Source organism: Pleurodeles waltl, chromosome 12 (genome assembly GCF_031143425.1).
Source record: "Pleurodeles waltl isolate 20211129_DDA chromosome 12, aPleWal1.hap1.20221129, whole genome shotgun sequence".
In the NCBI taxonomy this organism is placed as follows: Eukaryota; Metazoa; Chordata; class Amphibia; order Caudata; family Salamandridae; genus Pleurodeles; species Pleurodeles waltl.
Genome location: NC_090451.1, coordinates 497,726,439 through 497,746,897, shown reverse-complemented (window position 1 = coordinate 497,746,897; position 20,459 = coordinate 497,726,439). Strand labels below are relative to the sequence as shown.

The 20,459-nt window shown below is 42.4% G+C and overlaps 1 protein-coding gene across 3 annotated transcripts in view; it reads left to right on the top strand.

Annotated features, from left to right (window-relative positions):
- Positions 1–20,459, top strand: part of CPNE2 (copine 2) — a 703,062-nt gene that overhangs the window by 495,658 nt on the left and 186,945 nt on the right. For all 3 annotated transcript variants that reach the window (XM_069217223.1, XM_069217224.1, XM_069217225.1), the window contains exon 9: positions 16,189–16,275. In XM_069217223.1, coding sequence (XP_069073324.1) covers positions 16,189–16,275 — 87 coding nt within the window. The remainder of the gene's footprint in view (positions 1–16,188; positions 16,276–20,459) is intronic.

Sequence of the window (20,459 nt, the reverse complement as noted above, 5' to 3'; positions counted from 1 at the left end):
GTGCTCACATTGCTAGATCTAATACCTGTCTGAAAAATACCCGGACTAGCCATGGTTATAGTTGTTAAAGTTAAATTGTTATATACTGTTGAACACTGTATAATGTTATACCACAAAGGACTGGATGATCCCAGGAAAATCATGATTGCAGACGCTACAGTGAGAGGCAGCCCTTGGTGCGCCACCAGTTCTTACAAAGTCATGGCATTGCACCTGATAAGGGAACCTTTATAGTTAAGACATGCTAAGGCGGAATGTGAGACTTATTATGTATTAAGTATAGGTTGGCCCCTTAAATTGGTTGTCATTTCAGTTATGCAATCTGAGTCTTTTACTTATGTAATGACTCACTGCGATGTTGAACTCTATTACTGGTACTGTGAAAATGCAAATAAAAACAAGTTTAAAAAAAATGTCTTGATCATTGGCTTGCCACTATAACCAACTCATCTCTGCTGTACTCACAATAGGGTTTCTCACTAGGTACAAAGTGGGAGCACACAACATCTCCTCGGAGACTTAAACTTCCACCTCGAGAATACCAATGACAACAACACCGCCACCCTGCTCGACAAACTCTCCAACCTCAGCCTCAAACAGCTTGTCATGATACCAACCCACTCCGCAAGACACACTCTTGACCATATTTTCTCCACCAGCGATCACATCTCTTTTAGCCACACCACCGAACTCCACTGGACAGACCACCGCTGCATCCACTTCTCCTTCAAGAAACCCACAACACACCACCACCCACAACGGATCCCCCACCGCAGTTGGAACAAGGTCACAGAAGATCAACTTATCGCGACCCTCTCCCAGAACCCGCCCATCGACACTGATGCCCAAGACCTCTGCGACTCCGTATCCTCCTACTTCCAACGCAAGATTGCTGACATCCACGACAGCTTCAGCACCCAAACCCCCCGGCACCCACCAACACCACAGATTCACCTCCGTCCAACCTCCTGCTCTCCTGGACCCCCGTCAACGACAACAACACCATCGAAATCATGAACACCATCCACTCTGGCTCTCCATCTGACCACTGCCCTCACCACATCCTCAACAAAGCAAGCTCCGTCATCGCACCCCAACTACGAAAGATCATCAACAGCGCCCCTCTGAGTCCGCCACCTTCCCGGAGAGCTGAAAACACACTGAGATCAACACCCTCCTCAAAAAACCCAAGGCGGACCCAAAGGACCTCAAGAACTTCCGGTTTATCTCCCTGCTCCCCTTGCCGGCAAAAGTCATTGAGACAGACAACTAACCCGCTTCCTAGAGGAGAACCGTACCCTGGACGCTTCCCAATCAGGATTCCGCAGCAACCACAGCACCGAAACCGCCCTCATCGCTGCCACCGACGACATCAGAACCATACTGGACAGCGGCGAAACCGCAGCCCTCATCCTCCTGGACCTCTTGGCAGCATTTGACACCGTCTGCCACCACACCCTATGCTCACGCCTCAACAATGCTGGAATCCGCGACAGAGCCCTGGACTGGGTCACCTCCTTTCTCACCGGCAGAACCCAGAGAGGCCGCCTCCCCCCATTCTGCTCGGAGGCCACCAAAATCATCAGCGGCGTACCCCAGGGTGCGTCCCTCAGCCCGACCCTCTTCAACGTCTACATGGCCCCACTCGCTAACATCGCCCCCACAACCTCAACATCATCTCATACCCCAATGACACCCAGCTGATCCTCCCCCTCACCAAGGACTCCGCCAAGACCTACCTCCACGACGGAATGAAGGCCATCGCCGAATGGATGAAGAGCAGCTGCCTCAAACTCAATTTGGACAAGACAGAAGTCCTTATCTTCGGCTCCACCCCTCCGCATGGGATGACTCCTGGTGGCCTGCCACTCTCGTAACCTCTCTGACTCCCACCGACCACGCACACAACCTAAGATTCATCTTGGACCCCTCAATATCCATGACCCAGCAAGTCAACGCCATCTCCTTCCCCTGTTTCAGCACCCTCTGCATGCTCCGAAAGATCTACAAATGGATTCCCACTGAAAACAGTCACCCAAGCCCTCGTAAGCAGCAAACTGGACTACGGCAAAGCCCTCAATGCAGGAACCACAGCCAAACTCCAGAAGAGACTGCAACGCCTCCAGAACGCCTCCGCATGCCTCATCCTGGACATCCACTGCCACATCACAGACCACCTGAAAAACCTGAACTGGCTCCCAGTCGACAAGATAATCACCTTCAAACTCCTCACCCACGCTCACAAAGCACAGCTGTTAGACCTGACAGCCCTAACTTTTTGCATGCCTCCATCCACTTTTTGGACACTGTTTTTGCTGGTTTTTAGACTCTGCGCACTTTACCACTGCTAACCAGTGCTAAAGTACATATGCTCTCTCCCTTTAAACATGGTAACATTGGATCATACCCAATTGGACTATTTAATTTACTTATAAGTCCCTAGTACTATGCACTGTATGTGCTGAGGGCCTGTAGATTAAATGCTACTAGTGGGCCTGCAGAACTGGTTGTGCCACCTACTTAGGTAGCCCCTTAACATTGTCTCAGGCCTGCCATTGCAAGAACTGTGTGTGTCCACTTCGGCATGGCATTTAAAAGTACTTGCCAACCCTAAAACTCCCCTTTTTCTACATATAAGTCACCCCTAAGGTGTGCCCTAGGGGACCCTTTGAGTAGGGTGCTGTGTGGGTAAAAGGCAGGACATGTACCTGTGTAGTTTACATGTCCTGGTAGTGTAAAACTCCTAAATTCGTTTTTACACTACCGTGGGGCCTGCTCCCTTCATAGTCTAACATTGGGGCTGCCCTCATACATTTTTGGAGTGGTAGCTGCTGATCTGAAAGGAGTAGGAAGGTCATATTTAGTATGGCCAGAATGGTAATACATAATCCTGATGACTGGTGAAGTTGGATTTAATATTACTATTTTAGAAATGGCACTTTGATAAAATCTTTCTGTGCCTTACAATCCACGTCTGGCTGGGTTTAGTTGACAGCTCCTTGTGCATTGACTCAAACACACCCCAAACACAGGATACTCAGCCTCACTTGCATACATCTGCATTTTGAATGGGTCTTCCTAGGCTGGAAGGGTGGAAGGCCCGCTCTCACACAAAGGACTGCCACACCCCCTACTGGGACCCTGGCAGACAGGATTGAACTAAAAGGGAACATGGTGCACGTCTTAGCCACTCTTTGAAGTCTCCCCCACTTCAAAGGCACATTTGGGTATAAAAACAGGGCCTCCCAGACACTTCCTGGAGAAGAAATTGTAACCAGAACCTGCATCCTGCCAAGAAGAACTGCCTGGCTGCCCAAAGGACTCACCTGATTGCTTTCTGTGAAGGACTGCTGTCTTGCTGTTGCCCCGCTGCCTTGCTGCTCCCTGGCTGTGGTGAAGAAGTGCTTTCCAAGGGCTTGGATAGAGCTTGTCTCCTGTTCCCTGAAGTCTCAGGACCAAAAAGACTTCTCTCTTTCAACTGGACTACTTGTGCGGCGAAAATTCGACGCACAGCTTGCCAAAAACGACACACAGCATGTCCCGCAGTGAGAGATTCACCGCACTCCGAACTGGAACGACGCCGCTTGACTTCGCAAGGAAAAGATCGACGCGGCGCCTGCAGTGCGACCGGAACTTCGACGCACAGCCCACCAGATCGACACACAGCCTACCTGAGATGATGCAACCCAACTTCCAGAGGAGAAATCGATGCAGCGTCTGCTGTGCGGGAGAAATTTCCCCGCACCGCCCACCGGAATGACGCAGAGCTTGTCACAAGCCCAGGATTCCACGCACAGACCCCAGGGCGTCTGAAAACCCCGCAACCCGAAGAGGATCCACGACCGAGCGCCGGAAATCGACGCACAGCCATCCCTGCGTGGACACTAAACAACGCATTGACCGTGTGCGGCCCGAGAAATCGACACAGACCACTTTGTTTCCCTGCTTCTCCTCCTCTGCGGCCCTTTGCGTAGATTTTTCACGCAAACCAGGTACTTTGTGCTTGAAAGAGACTTTGGGGGTCATTACGACATTGGCGGGCGGCTACCGCCGCCCGCCAGGCAGTAACCGCCGTGTGGCCACCAATGCGGCCGCACTGATGCGGCCCCCATTATGACATTCCCGCTGGGCCGGCGGGGATGAGGCTGCAACATAGGAGCCGGCTCCTAATGGAGCCGGCGGTGTTGCGGCCGTGCGACGGGTGCAGTTGCACCCGTCGCGCTTTTCACTGTCTGCTATGCAGACAGTGAAAAGCTGTCCGGGGCCCTGTTAGGGGGCCCCTGCACTGCCCATGCCATTGGCATGGGCAGTGCAGGGGCCCCAGGACACCCCTTACCGCCAGCCTCTTCCTGGCAGTGCAAACCGCCAGAAACAGGCTGGCGGTAGGGGTGTCATAATCCCCAGGGCAGCGCTGCCCTGGCGGATTATCACCGCTGGGGCTAAAACTGCGGGAAACCGCCGGCACCGGCGGTGCGACCGCGGCGCTTCCGCCGCGGTCGTAATAGGGCTGGAAGCACCGCCAGCCTGTTGGCGGTGCGTCCGTCCTTTTAGCCCTGGCGGTCTCGGACCGCCAGGGTCAAAATGACCCCCTTTGTTTGCTTTTAAAAGACTTAAGACACTTTATATCACTTTTCAGTGATATCTTTACATTTTCTTATTGCATCTTTTGATCGTTCTGACCTGCAAATATCCAGATAAATATTATATATTTTTCTAAACACTGTGTGGTGTATTTTTGTGGTGCTATATTTTGTTATTGTATGATTTATTGCACAAATACTTTACACATTGCCTTCTAAGTTAAGCCTGGCTGCTCAGTGCCAAGCTACCAGAGAGTGGGCACCGGATAATTTGGATTGTGTGTGACTTACCCTGACTAGAGTGAGAGTCCTTGCTTGGACAGGGGATAACCTGACTGCCAACCAAAGACCCCATTTCTAACAACTGCACAACACCGGACCAGAATACCTCAACAAATTTTCCTTCTACACCCCAACACGACATCTCCGCTCCGCTGACCTCGCCCTCGCAAACGTTCCACGCGTCCGCAGAACTACAACCGGCGGTAGATCATTTTCACACCTCACTGCCAAAACGTGGAACACTCTTCCCACCCACCTGCGCCAGACTAAAGACCTCCTTACCTTCAGGAAACTTCTCAAGACCTGGCTGTTCGAGCAGTAGCAGTACCTCCCCCCAGCTTCCCCTCCTCCCCTCCTCAGCGCCTTGAGACCCTCATGGGTGAGTAGCACGCTTTACAAATCCCTGATTAATTGATTGATTGATATACCCAATCAAATACTCTACTCAAAGAAACCAGCAAGTGGTCAGAGCCTAAAAACCACTCTCAGAAGTACCTCTGAAAGCTCTTTTCTTCTGTTGATCACGAGGTCTAGTGACAGCTGTGTTGTCAAACCACACCTAAAATGTGGAAATATACCCCTCTCATCTCCCCCCCACTCTACTTCAGAAACAATAAACCAAACCTAATCTCATATTTGAGTGTGAAGGTGCCAAACAGGGCTTTGCCTTGACAATGGATGTTCTGCCTAGGTCGGAGCCAAGTGCACTGAACTTCAATTCAGGTAGAAAATACACAGGGACCTCCAGCTTCAGTCCAAGTGGGTGTGATATGTTATACCAACGTTCAACTCTTATTTGGGATTCCCTTCTTTAGACAACTGTCATCAAAGGTGTTGCCCATTACCCACAACTACTTTGGGGAGTATTATACTGTCCATCACTGGACCACAGTATTGAACTTATCATGAATGTGGAGATTTGTGGATAGATGCAATACTATCAATGCAGGCCTCCTGATCAGAAGAGCCAGAAAATCCCTTATCAGCGGCTTTCAGCGGCCCCCGATTGCAATGCACAGTCACAATAACAGGGAGCATTCTCAGTTAAAGACTGCGTGCATGATCTGCAGAATTCTACTTGGTAAAGTGCTAGATTGTTTGATTATGTTGTTGTACCAATACCCACTGCCTATGGTCATCATTCTCCAACCTGCTGCCATGTAACTGGCTGAGCAAAAAATACTTTCAGTGAGATTTACCTATATTCAATTCTCAACCATTTGAAACTCCATCCCTACACACCTCAGATTTGAAGTAAACTTCCTAAATCGACAAATGTCTGCTAGACCATCTGGTAAAGCTTGTACATGGCCCACCTTAATCACACTGATCCACCTTTATGAACAGAACCTCTCTCCATTGAAGTTGAAACACCCTGAAGGGCCACGAGTGTATCAGAAGAACCACCAATAAATAAACAAAATTGACAGCTCATTTATCCTATTACACCAGACTCCTGCTGATATATCGCCTGGTGTCAGTCCTCTCTGCCTTCTAAAGAAAATTTGCTGTTAATTACTTTATGTCAGTATGGGGTGCAATGAGTTATTTCAGTAAAACAATGTTTCTCAATTGTATGTGTAGTAGCCACCATATGACATCTATCTCAATGCCTCATAATCTACAGATGTAGTGGCACCCTTAACGACCTCATGTTCATACATGTTTGCTAAAACATAGTTACAGCAAGAGTTATTGGTGCTTGTCCAAAAACATTAATACAGAAGCCCCATAGCGTTTAAAATCATGTATTTGTCCCACCCAGCTGTGTGAGAAATAATGTTCCTGCTCACATCTGAATATGAGCATGTTTTGTGATGAGTTTAAAGCCTGTAACATAGGTAATGGTATGTCCAATGCTCATTTCTGTGACAGAATTTAATCTATGATTTTGTCAATAACAGACCAATACTTTGTTTGGTGCCTTTTTGATTTGGTGTTGTAATTATGAATTCCTTAGACTTTGATTGCTGCTTGACTTGTCGTCACACTGCAACTGTAAATTTGTGTACTGAAAAAAAACTATAAATAAATAGATTAGCAAATACTCATCAATAACCCCCAATTCTTAGGACCATTTATGAATGCAAACAATTACAAGCAAGGCCTCTTGTTACAATGATAAAGGTATAGAAATTATAATATTATGCTTTTAGTCAAAAAGTGGGGAGGAGAGAACAGAAAAATATGGCAATAGTTGTGACTGTTCTTATTAGACAGAAGTCTTATGGTGTGTACTTTATTTTTTAAATAAAAATAACTCAAAATGTGTCAAGTGTGGACACACATTCTTTCAAACCTAATACTTACATAATTGTGTATATTTAAAATGGAATGTGTGGTAAAGTCTAACAATCTGTCATCTTACTTTGTACATCTCTTTCACTATAGCTTCCATGCTTCTTCGTTTTTTTGGTTAGCTTAATTTATTGGGGAATAAAAAATTAAAACTGTTTACATTATATACTATTGAATTGCATAGTATTAATTTGCTTTAAAAAATTATTTCAAATATTTCACAACAAAAGAGCTTAACTTATACAAAACTACTCTTCATTCTGCATCCTATAAGAAGAAAGGGAATAGATTTAAGGAGCAAGGGATTGTGAGGGAATGCAGGGTGTATGGTCAGGAACAGTTTAAAACATTCTTGCTAGGTCCACCCAGGAGGTAAATAATTCATATTATAATCCCTCCCTTACTGATGCAAACCAGATTTCTTCAAACATCTGCCTAATGTGTTCTATTCCTAATAAGGGCAGGGATGTAGCTTCAAGGGCGTGTTTGGGGTGCTACAGCCCCCTAATACATTTATTTTGTAATAAATAGTTGGGTACAGGTGCTTTCAGTGGGTTCTGGTGCGGTGTCTGTTGGATTTCACCAGGAATTTTTAAACACAGACAAAAACGCACACACACTGTCTCCCTCTCACTGTAAAGAAAGACTTCGAAAATGTTGATTATTTCACAAAATACTGTGCCTTCTCTCACTTCGTACCCCTACTAATCCACATTCCTCTCCCTTTCCGCTGCCCCTTAAGCCCCTCTCATGGTGCCCTGCTTGTCCTATTATGTATTTTAACATTATGTGTCAGTCTGATTGTTGGGAGATCTGAACCTCAGGCCCCTCCCTGCAAATCTTACTGACTAAGCTATGCCCCTGAATTAGGGGTTACCTAGCAGGATGCCTTCTTGCCAAATTAGTGCAATGAAGAAAAGTGACTTCTTGTTTGCAGGCAAAAAACTGCTCCCTGTGGTTTGTCATGAGGTGTAATAAAACATTCTATTAATCTACGTTTCTTAAAATGCTAATATAAAAATGTATTTTTTCATAAACGTCAACTAAATAAATTCTTTAATGTCTGGATAGGAGCGGTTATCTCATATATGAGATGTCTACAAATAAATGTGTTACTTATATCTGTATAACCTATTGAGTATAATCTCATTTATGCATGCCAGAAAATTCATAGGAACTCTTAAAGCTACAAAGAAAATAGTCAACACATATTTTTTCAAGGTTAAATACTTCAACTTTACCCTGATTACAATTAAATTAGGATGCTTTTATTCAGAAACCTAAAGATAATACATAATTCTCACTTCTTTGATAAAATAATTCATTCCTCAAATATGTTGCCATTAATTTCAAAAGCCCAAGCAACTAGCCATCCAGTCCTAAAATACAATGCTTTTTGCAAAATGCTGCCACATACTGCAAGAATCATTGCAAAGTACTTTGATAAAAAGTCTTTATGCTAGAGGAATGGATTATTGTATATATCTCAATTAAAATGTTATTTCGTACTGAAGAAGGCTTGCCGAATGGTGAGCAGGAACCAATTGATGATTTTTTTTTTTTTACTTTACTTTATTCGGTGCAAAAAGACCATAAAAGACATAAAATAAATAAATAACATACAAATTTCACAATCATAAAAATTTCTAAAAACGTTATTAATACATTTTCCGAACACCATAAGCAGCATATATAAAATTTAACACAGCCTGGATTATGTCCATATTTCCCAGATCATGTAAGTGGGAGTAAGCAAGCTGGCTAGTTCTAATACTGTTAGACTGAAATAGTGGACGTAAAAACCTTTTTCTTGGAGCAGCATATAAAGTGCAAAAAAGCATAAAGTGTAATGTACTCTGAGATGTCTTTCCATCGCAACAACAAGGGGGAAGGTTCTTAAACCAGGTTCCAGCAACTGGAAATGCTACCAGATAGTGTAAAGTATTTAGACGTAGTCTTGTAAGTAAAAACCTTTGTCGCTCATGATTAATAGTGGTCAGATACAACTTTGGTTGAAGTTGTTGTATCTCATAGCTCGTCCCTGGTCTCATTGTATTAGAGGCTGGGTCCATGTCCTGATTTTTCTGCCAGAATATGTCAATTAATGATTTATTCAACAAGCATCTTGAAGTATAAAATACATTGAACTTTCAACGCATATTGCTCAGCGGAATCATGCTACGTTGTCAAATCAAGGACTATACTGTTTGTGCCAAAAAATAGCAGTGTTCCATTTCCCCTTTCTCTACACTAATGAGGGTTATCTAACACCCACTGCTCAACTGTCTGCTTTTTCTCGCCCCTCTCATTTTCCTAGAAATCACATTGCACATAAAATGTGCCAGATTTTACATTACCATACATAATTTAAGCATTATGCATTAAAAAATAGGATACCATTATTTAACTTCATTTTACCTCCTTTCCCTACATTATTAACAAAACTGATTTTCACAATATAATATTCATAAATGGGAAATGTGTTGATAAGGCTATTAACTTAGTATGAAATTATTTCAATTCTAATGTGGAGACCTGATGTGACTCCATACATTGGAAATTTCCTGCTGCAGAAGCACTATGCCCAAAGTCACCAACAGGCAGATGGGGCTTTAATAGTACAAGTGCATCATCATACAAATAGTACAAAAAACACTCACAATGCTTGTGTCAAATACAAATTTGGTGATACAGTTCCAGAGATTTTGGAAGAAACTTTGCCCTCATTTAGACCAGCATTGGCACTATTCTAGACCTGCTTGTGCACCCGGGATCCAAAGTTATGTAAAAAAAGGCTCCAGAAATCCCCATGTTGGATCATAGAGGGGTCCAGAAAGGGAACCTTCCAGTAAAAGAACATCACATGGCCATACTGGTCCTGCTCAGACATATCCACAAACTGACTGAATGGAATTCTGGGTGGAAATCACCACAAAGTTATAAAAACATTCCATTGTCCAATTATCTAGTGGTGACCAGAAGTGCTTTGTGTTATCCCTCTCCAGCTAAGTCATACTGCCCTGTCAATGAATCACCCTTTCCACAAGGTCGGAAGAGATTTAGAGGTATCTGTTCTCTTCAATAGACCAACTGTTAATATCACGTCTTCTTCCCACATAGCAGCATGCAAATTATTATATATTTGATCAAATATCTCCTCTAGTACATTGTGAGGAGTTTGCAAGCCACAGAGCTATTCTATGACCATTATGCAGCAAAGAGGACAAAAGGTAGTGTTCCTTTGTAAGGTGACTTGCAATTTACTTCCTTACACTGTACATCAGAGTACTTTATTCCTTACAATACATGATCACATCCTCACCCTTCCAACAACTCACCTAAATTCTTGGTGTGTTGCTCTTTCATATGAAAGTAACAGGATGTTTGCAGTCATGAAGAATAAAAGTAGCACAAAATTAAACAAACCAAGAAGCAGTCAGATGATTAAAAAAATTTAAAATATATATTGGAACCCATATACTGCAATTCGGATAAAAAACCCTGAAGCTCAGAATGTGTAGAAACACCACAAGTCAAATTAACTAAAACACTATACCCCAGAATGTGTAGAAAGATGCAGAGATATTCTGTATTTCCTATAATTCTCTAAAGTGTGCACTAAATAAACATTTTGCCCTAAATATCCGCTTCCTAATGACTACTGTTCATCTAGAAAAACGGACCAGAAGAAAGAAAAAAACAGGCATTGTATTTGTTGTTAAACTGCAGTTTCAGGGATGCTTAGTGACCTGCCTTTTCCCTCAGCTGCTGACACTGTCAGCATTTATTATGACGTCAGAAGTCAGATGTACAGTTGAGCAGCTACATCATTTCTTTATGACAGGTGACTAGACATGTCTCAAGTCTCATGTAATAAAGAAATTAAAGACCACTTTTATACAGGGATTGCACGCTTCCAAGTATTATAACAATATTGTTTTAAGGGGACTTCATGCCTTCATTTTTAGCATTAAACCTCTTTCTCTCCAATGTTGGTTAGCGTTTTGGTGACTGATAACCAACCTTTTTTTCCCACATTGCAACCTATTTTATACTGACAGAAAACGTCAGAATTGGGGTCTCTGGTTAGCAGTCAGTTCGCACTCTGTACAAGCAGGGACACTCACTCTAGTCAGGATAAGGAAGATACACACCTAGAATAACCCCTGCTCACCTCCTTGGTAGCTTGGCACAAGCAGTCAGGCTTATCTCAGAGGCAATATGTAAAGTATTAGTACAAACGCACACATTAGCACAGTGAAAACACCACTAAATCACTCAACACTAGAAAAATAGCCAATATTTATCTGAGTAAAACTAGACCAAAACAACAAAAATCCAACATACACAAGAAAACTTATGATTTTTTCAAATATTAAACTTCAATATAGTGCTTACCAACGCAAATGCTTCAATTTGGTGTTATCATTGCATTGTGACGGAGTCGTCCCCAACAATCCAGCGCCAATGGCGCCGGTCACAGGGTCACACAGACCCCCAGTTACAGTACCTTTTGAAAGTGTGGAAAAAAGCTGGTGCACGGAGTCGGCGAGGCGTCGCTGGATCATATGTGGTGTTGGTTTAATGCTGTGGAGCAGGGGAGGTGAAGTGGCCTTGGTATGAAGCTTCAGTTCTTTGCTGCAGAGCAGTGGAGATGAGGCAGCAGCGGTGCAAAGCGTTGGTTCCTTATGCTCCGGAGTGGTCGATGTCTGGCGAGTCAAGATGCGGTGGGGCGGCCTCACTGGTTCACGTTCAAGCCACGGGGCTGCAGGCGCAACAATGGAGTCCAGTGTCACGTAACATGGCACCTAGGACTCATGAAGATGCAGGACATCAGCGGGGCTGCGGTGGCGTCAGGCCTGCAATGTCAGCCATGGTCATCGCACTCCAGCGGGGACCACGGCTTTGGTTGCAGGGAACGTCACAGGGTCAGACACCGGTGTCAGTCCGGGCATCGTCCGCCGTTGGTGCATTTAGGTTTGTTTGTTTTTTAACCAGCTTTAACTCCCAAGGACCAAGAAACTGGAATAGGCACCACCTGGCGAGTTAGGGTCCACATCAAGTGAACCCAGAATCTGGTAGGTGAAGTCTTTGCTGTCTCTGAGACTTCTTAACAGAAGGCAAGCTCAGTCCAAGCCCTTGGAGAACCTTCACAAGCAGGATATACACAGCAAAGTCCAGTCTTTGTCCCCTCTAAGGCAGAAGCAGCAACTACCGGCCAACCCAGCAAAGCACACACAGCATGGGGGCAGTACTCCTCCTCCAGCGCTTCTCCTTGGCAGACGTTCCTCTTGATCCAGAAGTCTTCTAAAGGTTCTGGAGATTTGGTTCAACTACTTATACCTATTTCTGCCTTTATAGTAGGCAAACTTCAAAGGAAGATCTCAGTTGTTGACAAGATCCTGATTTGCCCAGGCCTGGCCCCAGACACACACCAGTGGGTTAGGAACTGCATTGTGTGAGAACGGGCCCAGCCCTTTCAGGTGCAGGTGTCAGCTCCCCCTTCCCCTTTCTAACCTAGGAGACTCATCGGGATATGCAGGCTACAACCTAGCTCCCTTTGTGTCACTGTCTAGAGGGAATTCACAAACAGTCCAACTGTCAGTCTGACCCAAATGTGGATTCCACAAGCAGGCAGAGGCACAGAATGGTTAAGCAAGAAAATGCCCACTTTCTAAAATTGGCATTTTCAAACTGACAATCTAAAAACCAACTTTACCAACAGATGTATTTTTAGATTGTGAGTTCAGAGACCACAAACTCCACATCCCTATGTGCTCCCAATGGGAAACTGCACTTAAAAGATATTTAAAGGCAGTCCCCATTTTAACCTATGGGAGAGATAGGCCTTGCAATAGTGAAAAACAAATTTGGCAGTATTTCACTATTAGGACATGTAAAGCACACCAGTACATGTCCTACCTTTTAAGTACCTTGCTCATGGGGCTACTTAGGGCCTACCTTAGGAGTGACTTATATGTAATAAAAGGGAAAGTTTGGGCCTGGCAAGTGGGTACACTTGCTAGGTCTATTGGACAGTTTACAACTGCACACACAGACACTGCAGTGGCAGGTCTGAGCCATGTTTACAGAGCTACTCATGTGGGTGGCACAATCAGTGCTACAGGCCCACTAGTAGCATTTGATGTACAGGCCCTCTGCACCTCTAGTGCACTTTACTAGGGACTTATTAGTGAATAAAACATGCCAATCATGGAAAATCCAATTACAAATACAGTTTACACAGAGAGACCTTGCACTTTAGCACTGGTCAGCAGAGTACCAAAACCAGCAAAACGGATTCCAGCACACAGCCAAAAATACAGGAAGCAGAAGCAAAAAGGCAGGGGAAACCACACCAAGAATGCCAGGTGTATCAGAAACAGTGCATCATCAGCATCAAAAACATAGCAAAAATAAAGGAAGGTTCACTCGTAGTCTTGCTTGAGAATACTTGCAAGGGTTTGTTTCATCACACTTCACAATTACAAAGCAATGTGCTTAATTGTTGCTTTCCTAACTACTGATATATTCAGAAATATGTGTACAGTTCATTTACAGGTATTTAAACTTTGTTGTATGTTACAACAATGACATCCTACAGTCTTTCATTTCATACTCCCTTCACCCCAGCAAGATTATCACATAATTTACTATAAAAGCTCCTTTCACTGTCCAGTCAAGGAAAGAAAAGTAAACACCAACTCCCTTGATAAAGGAATAAGCAGCAATTTGTCAGAAGACATAATCTGACATTTGACCTCTGTCTTTGAAGCATAGCAAATGTGACAAGATGAATACAAAATGTAAAGGCATTTTTATTTATTGCTCTTTCGCAACCCACCAGGTATCAGCTGGTGACCCACCAGTGAGGCATGACCCACAGTTTAGGAAACACTGATGTAAAGCCATTCATGTGATCCTCAAGGATGTGAATCATATAATTAAAGACTGTCTGGTACACTTTTTGCAAAGATTCTGATTATATAAAAATTATGAATCTTTACCTGACAGGAAATTGCAGTTACACAAAATTCAAGAGAAGGAATAGCAGCTGTAATTCATAGAAATAATTGTATGTCCTATGGCTTATGGTGGTGATTAGAGTGAAAATTAAAGAGTTTATACATAAAATTCCAAACAATAACTGCCACCTATCTGCTGCATAAAATCCTTCCCTGCTCCCCAGATTAAGGAGTTATGTATTCTGACCACCTTGGATCCCTAACTTTAAACTGACCTTCCTTCCCAACCTCTGCGAGGAACATTTCATGCTAGATTCTGACACTTCTTGAAAACCTACCTCTTACTGGCTTGATCTACGGTGCTATATTTTCATTTTTTAAATGGATTCTATGAAGTCTACCATACATTAGTTATCACTAACTCAACTAAAACCAATAAATGAAATCGAATAAAAAGGCTTGAGGATGCACCAAAAAGCAAACTCTGTTCAAGATAGAATTACTTTTGAGTCAGTATACATAGATTTATTAAATCACAGATTGCATGTGGATTACGTTCTCCGCATATTGTAGAAATGCAAAGAATCAATAACATTTCAATAAATATGATATTCTCTTCCAAAGTTGGTACAGCGAATCATGTTGTATTACTTCAATATAAATACAATCCTTTAGGGCAGGTACAGGCAACACCTGCTTGCGGCCAGTGCCGCTTTCTCAAGCCTGTAAAGAAAAAAACAAACTAAACCAACTAAGTGATCAGGTAGATAATTAAATGACATGGTAAAATCACCAACACACAATAAAGAATCAGCACAAGTTAAAATAGTTCTAATGGTGTTCTACTCATTCAGTAACAGAAAAAAGGATTCCTGATCAGTCAAATGGCAAAAAGAAATTCTTTCAACATTGTCCATCAAATAGCACACATTGAACAGCTAGTTTCAAACAACAACTGAGCATCCGCGTCACCAAGCAACAGTCAAAAATATTCCAACAGTATTATGCTAGGCAATTGTTCCACCAGAAGACTGACATTGTGATACAGCTTAAAGAAGTAGGAGAGAAAAGAGAAAGCATTATTTCAAAGAAACAATTCAATACAAAACTTACCTCAGTTTGAATACGCTATTTGAGTAGCAAATTTTTTTAAAGTATAACGGACGATTTCTCTGTTGCATCTTTTGGAAAGAGGTTGTGATAATAGTTAATACACACTATAATACACACTATAATAATATTTACTTTACTGTATGTACTTGCACGTCATACGGAAAAATATCAAAAGATGTGTCCAGGTGCAAGGTAACCATATATTGCAGGTGAGCAAACATATATTATCTTCAGTAATGACGGTTTCAAGTGTTAATTGACTATCTTACTGAAAAAGGTTGGACTTAGAGGTGACTGACTTGTAAGCCTGGCAGAATTCACTGAGGGTTGATCAGCAAATGTGTGTTTATGTGAAAAAATCCAGGTAACTTCTATGTCAAACGGGCCCAAAATGATGCCACAAACTTGAATTAGAAAGCCTGCTCTGAATTAAACATTTTTAAAACTTTAAAAAGATCGCAACAGTTTGTCTATTGTTTTACGAGCTGTAGGGGAGAATATGTCCCACGTTTCATAGCGCTATTTATTTTAAGCACTACAGGAAAGGGCAGGGGCTCACAAGGCACGGCAGCAATTACAAATAAACTTATCATTAAGTTCTATATACGTAGCAGGAAAACTACTCATTTATATTGTGTATATGCCAAAGAAGTCATGCAGAGCGGGACAGCTCCTTCTCTCCCTTATTTAAGAACACCTCTTAAATGATTTAGAATTCAACGCCAGTTCCTTATTTCCATATCAGAGTCACTCTTATGTGACTATATTCATTCCTGTTGGTCAGTGCATTTTAAGGTGTGTGAGGAGTGTAATCCTTGTAAAGGTAGACAGGCTTCCATGGGTTCAGGTGTGTTTTTAAACCATCAACCGAGTCAGGCCATCAGATATAAATTAACAGAAAGTTTTCAAGGAAGATGACTGACTTATATTGTACATGTTTTTTTTCACAGGTAGAAGTGGAATGCATAAATCCAAAAAAACAGAAGAAAAAAAGGAATTATAAAAATTCGGGGATTATTATAGTGAAATCGTGTAGGGTAAGTTACAGATCTCCACTCTGTTGCAATACTATTTGTTGAGAAATAGAAACACCTTTTAAACTGTATCTTAATGTTTGAACTAGCCTGTGCTAATTATTCATCACTATTTCTGCATTAAAATTGAGTGTGCTTATGTGATCTGTAGGAATGCTAATTATGAAGTGCAGTGTCCCTATGATGTACATGTGGAGCACTTAGTGCTGGATCAGCATGTAAAGAGACACATTTCACTCTTTTACTAAGCAGAAAGTCATTATGCACACATATGACTTCAAGGATGTAGTCTTCCTTAAATTAATGCAATACTTAGGTAATCCTAATGCTTCCCTGCAACTATTATCAATTCCCTTTGGATTTTTTATTTATTTAGAAAGTTTTCCAGAGCCCCAAGTTGTTGGAGCGCTTTAAACAGTAGGTTAACATACAGTAGTACTATACAGTAAGTCAGTAGATGGCAGTAATATGCTCAACTGCCAACAGTGTGGCACTGATATGGATGTAAATTCAACACAAAAAGCATTGTGGGGACAAGGTGTCCTGTCCTGAGTGACAAAAACCATCTATTTGATGAAAGGACTTGTTTAGAATATCCCATACTGGAAAAGACTCGTTTTATAATTTCCCACTGAGTTTTAGGTATCCAAGAGACCTTCTGATTGTGATGCTTTCACAGGGCAGAAAGGTTACTATGGGAAGAAGTTGCTCATCTGTTTTGGGTGTCCCTAGTGGCCATAGGCTGTGATGGTCTCATGAGGTAAGGAATTTATAGGTGAATCTTATCATCTGTTTTTGGTATCCGGGTGACCAGCCACCCAGGATGATCTCATAGGGATGGAGGTTTAAAGTGGAAAGAAGTTCCAGATTCTTGGGGCTGCTCTGGAAAGGGATGCTACTTTTCTTGAATCTGAGAGTTTCAAGTAGCAGAGAGTGGGTACTGTTTAGGGAGTAGTTTCCTCCTCCTATAGTGAGACTACATTCTGGGTATTTATGTCTGAGGAAATGTACAGCTTTGGCTACCATTAGCATTCTTCTAGCTTATGTGGGGGCAATTAGAGATAAAAGAGAGGGTGTAATGTGATTGGAGTGTCTTGCACTGGTTGCTAGTCTTTCGGCTGTGTTGAGGACTGCCTTAAGCAGAGCCAGGTGAGATATGGTGTACCTATGAGCACAGCAATATCATAGTCTAGTCTGGATAGAGCCAAGGGGTTGCACTGTATTTTTTAAAATCTGGTAGAGGAATAAACAGTTTGATCCTCTTGCTGAGACCGAATTAGAAGAGAGCACTGCATGTGGCTGCATTGATATGGGTTTTCATGTTCAGGTTGCTGTCACAGGTGATTCTCATGGATATAGTGGAATCTATTATTACAGAGTTGCGATTGAGGGTATCCAGACTGATTAGCCATTCTGGGATCTGTGGGTGAGGGAGAGATGAGGCAGAATTCCATCTTCATGAATTTCAGTTTGAGGAGTTTAAGGGCTAGCCAGATTGAACTTGAGCCAGAACAGTAGATCGATGTATGATGTTATTTAAGGGGATTATTTTCAAGTACATCTGCATGTCGTCTGCGTATATGTGGCATGTCAGGTTAAAGTGATGGAGAGTCTCACTTAGTATTCCCATGTGCAGTTAGAGAGTATGGGGAGAGGGTGGATCTTTGGGGAAGCCCTAGCCCACCAAGGCTTGATTTCATATAAAGACCATTAAGGGCTGTGATCCTTTATTACAATTTGTGCTACTGGTGTTAACATTTTCTAGATCTGATCCTTATATTTGGAGGGAATAGGTAATAGGTTACTAGAAGAAGACCAACTTGTGTTCACAGTTCATGCGTGTTTTTTTCTTATCTTTGTTGCTCATGGGTTTTAACTAAAATCTTTTCTTTATTACACAAGATCATCCCCTTAAGTAATCTTCATCAGCTTTCTTCCTCCATTTTAGGCACCACAATTTAAAAGTTTCTGAAGAAGGGTAAATGGTAGGGCAAAAGCATAAATCATGTCTTCATTCAGACTCTAAAGATTATAGAAATATTGCTCTATAGAAGAACTAATTTGGGGCTTGATTACGACACATTTTTGACTGATGCTATATAATACCCTTGCTGGTAAGTCGAGGCCTACTTACTCAAACACTTTTTACCACTTTATTATGAAAATAGGACTCTGGAGGTAGTAATGTGTGACCGGAATGTTTGTACACGTATGTTGAGTAGTATTATGTATTGGTGTGCAGTGTTCTGTTTTTTATACAGCTGTGTTTTTGTGCTCTATTATTTCAGTGTGATTTTGTTGTGTTGTGCTGCAGTTGGGTTGTATTCTGCTTTGCTGTGAAGTGTCCTTTAATGTTTCAATTGTGTTATGTTGCATTCTGTATACTATGATATGTTATTTACTGTAGCTATGTCGACAAATGCAGCTACATTTTCAGCCAAAAGCAACACATGCCTTGATTGTTCCCGTGGCAAGCAACCATTTACCACTGTCTATGTTGAAAAATTTGCGATGCTCTTGCTCTTCAACTACTTAAGACATCAGTAAGCCTAAAACTGTGTCAGAGACTGAGTCTTAACTTAGCGCTTCCAGTGCTCATTTTCTATGATCTATCCCCTGATCTCAATATCAGTCTGCTGCTCAACCTATTTATATTTTTTCAGTTCTGTTCTTTAGTCATCATTTTAACATCAGACACTGAACTAGCCACAGAAATGACAGAAACTAAAATTGTGTCTGAAATTTATAAAAATGAAGCAATGAAACAAGCAAAATCAACAGGGATGCTCTGCTTGAACCTATGATAAACTTAAACAAGCATTTGTAATGCAATGGGTCTCGCATTTGTTCGACTTAGAACTATTAACGTTATAAAGTCCTAACCGGACTGTTCTTGCCACATAAATTGAAAATGAAAAGTAATACAGTTTTACATAAGCAAGCCAATTTAAAGTGCCATGCCATGAGCATGAGCATGAGCGTGGAGGAGCACACAAAAGGAAACAGAAGTTCGCTCCCAGTCAAACGTATCAGCAGTTATGCAATTATCTATGTATCAAGGTCAGTGTCATGCAAAGCGCTCGACCACTGCCCAGCGAGATCGTGCTGCATAGGAAATAAAAATAAAAAGTATTCCAGAAGCCATGTGGAAAACATGGAGCCTCGTATGTCTTCAGTAGTTTACCGGTGCTCTCGAGGAGGGCTAAATATCAGAAAAGACATGACGTATGCATGCCTTTCACAAACGAATTTTAAAAAGCAAGCCCACAAACCGACAAAACTGATGGGCGTGACATGGGCGTGGTTAAAAGCCAACAGAGCGATTGCAACAGGGGCCAGAGCGCTTGCATGCTCGACCCTAAAATGGCAATTACTTTGTATCATTACTTTTTCAACCTTTCAAATCAGGTAAAAAGAATAATCTATAATAACATGTTCCATGTCTGTTTCTTGCAGCACTCTCTTCCAACTCATTGTTTACCCCACTTTCTGGAGGATGCTCTGCTTAGCCATTTGCATACACAACAGCACTTCTTCGACACTCCAGCACTTATCTTCTCCTAGTCACACCTATAAGCTTCCCCAAGCATTCTGATTGCTGTAGTCCTGTTATTTCACAGTTCCATATTGTTCAAGTTTAGAGAGGGTCTCTCTGACACAGTGATTGTGCAATCCTTCAGATTTTTCCATTTTTATACTCTAAATACTGCTCAGAAATGTATTTCAGGCTTGAAGATGCTGGCCATGCTACTCCAGTAGTGAATTTTGTTTCAACTACCAGCCGGGAAGCAAGATGCTAGCCATGAGCTCAGACAACTCTTCATGTTAAAACACAGTGTTATGTTATGGTAGCACACTTCTTCAACTGCTTACTTGCCTGTGGTTTCACACATCCACTCAGGACTGATTTTCCAGCCTGATAAATGACTGTCATTTCCTTGGTATCACTTCGAGGTGACCTGCTTCAAAGTTGCTGTGAACACTGATTGCATTTTTTCAAAGTTTTCAGTTTTTTTCCTCTTTGGCTTTTCCTTCGGTACCTCCCCCATTAATTCTTCCATGTCAAGGCTCCGATGTGGTTGCAATTGTGCATCAATTGTCCCATTTCCAAGAACTCATTTCTAGCTTTGCCAAAATGGCTCTATTGCCACTTTAAACCCCCTGTTCTCCCTGCCCCCACCCGGATC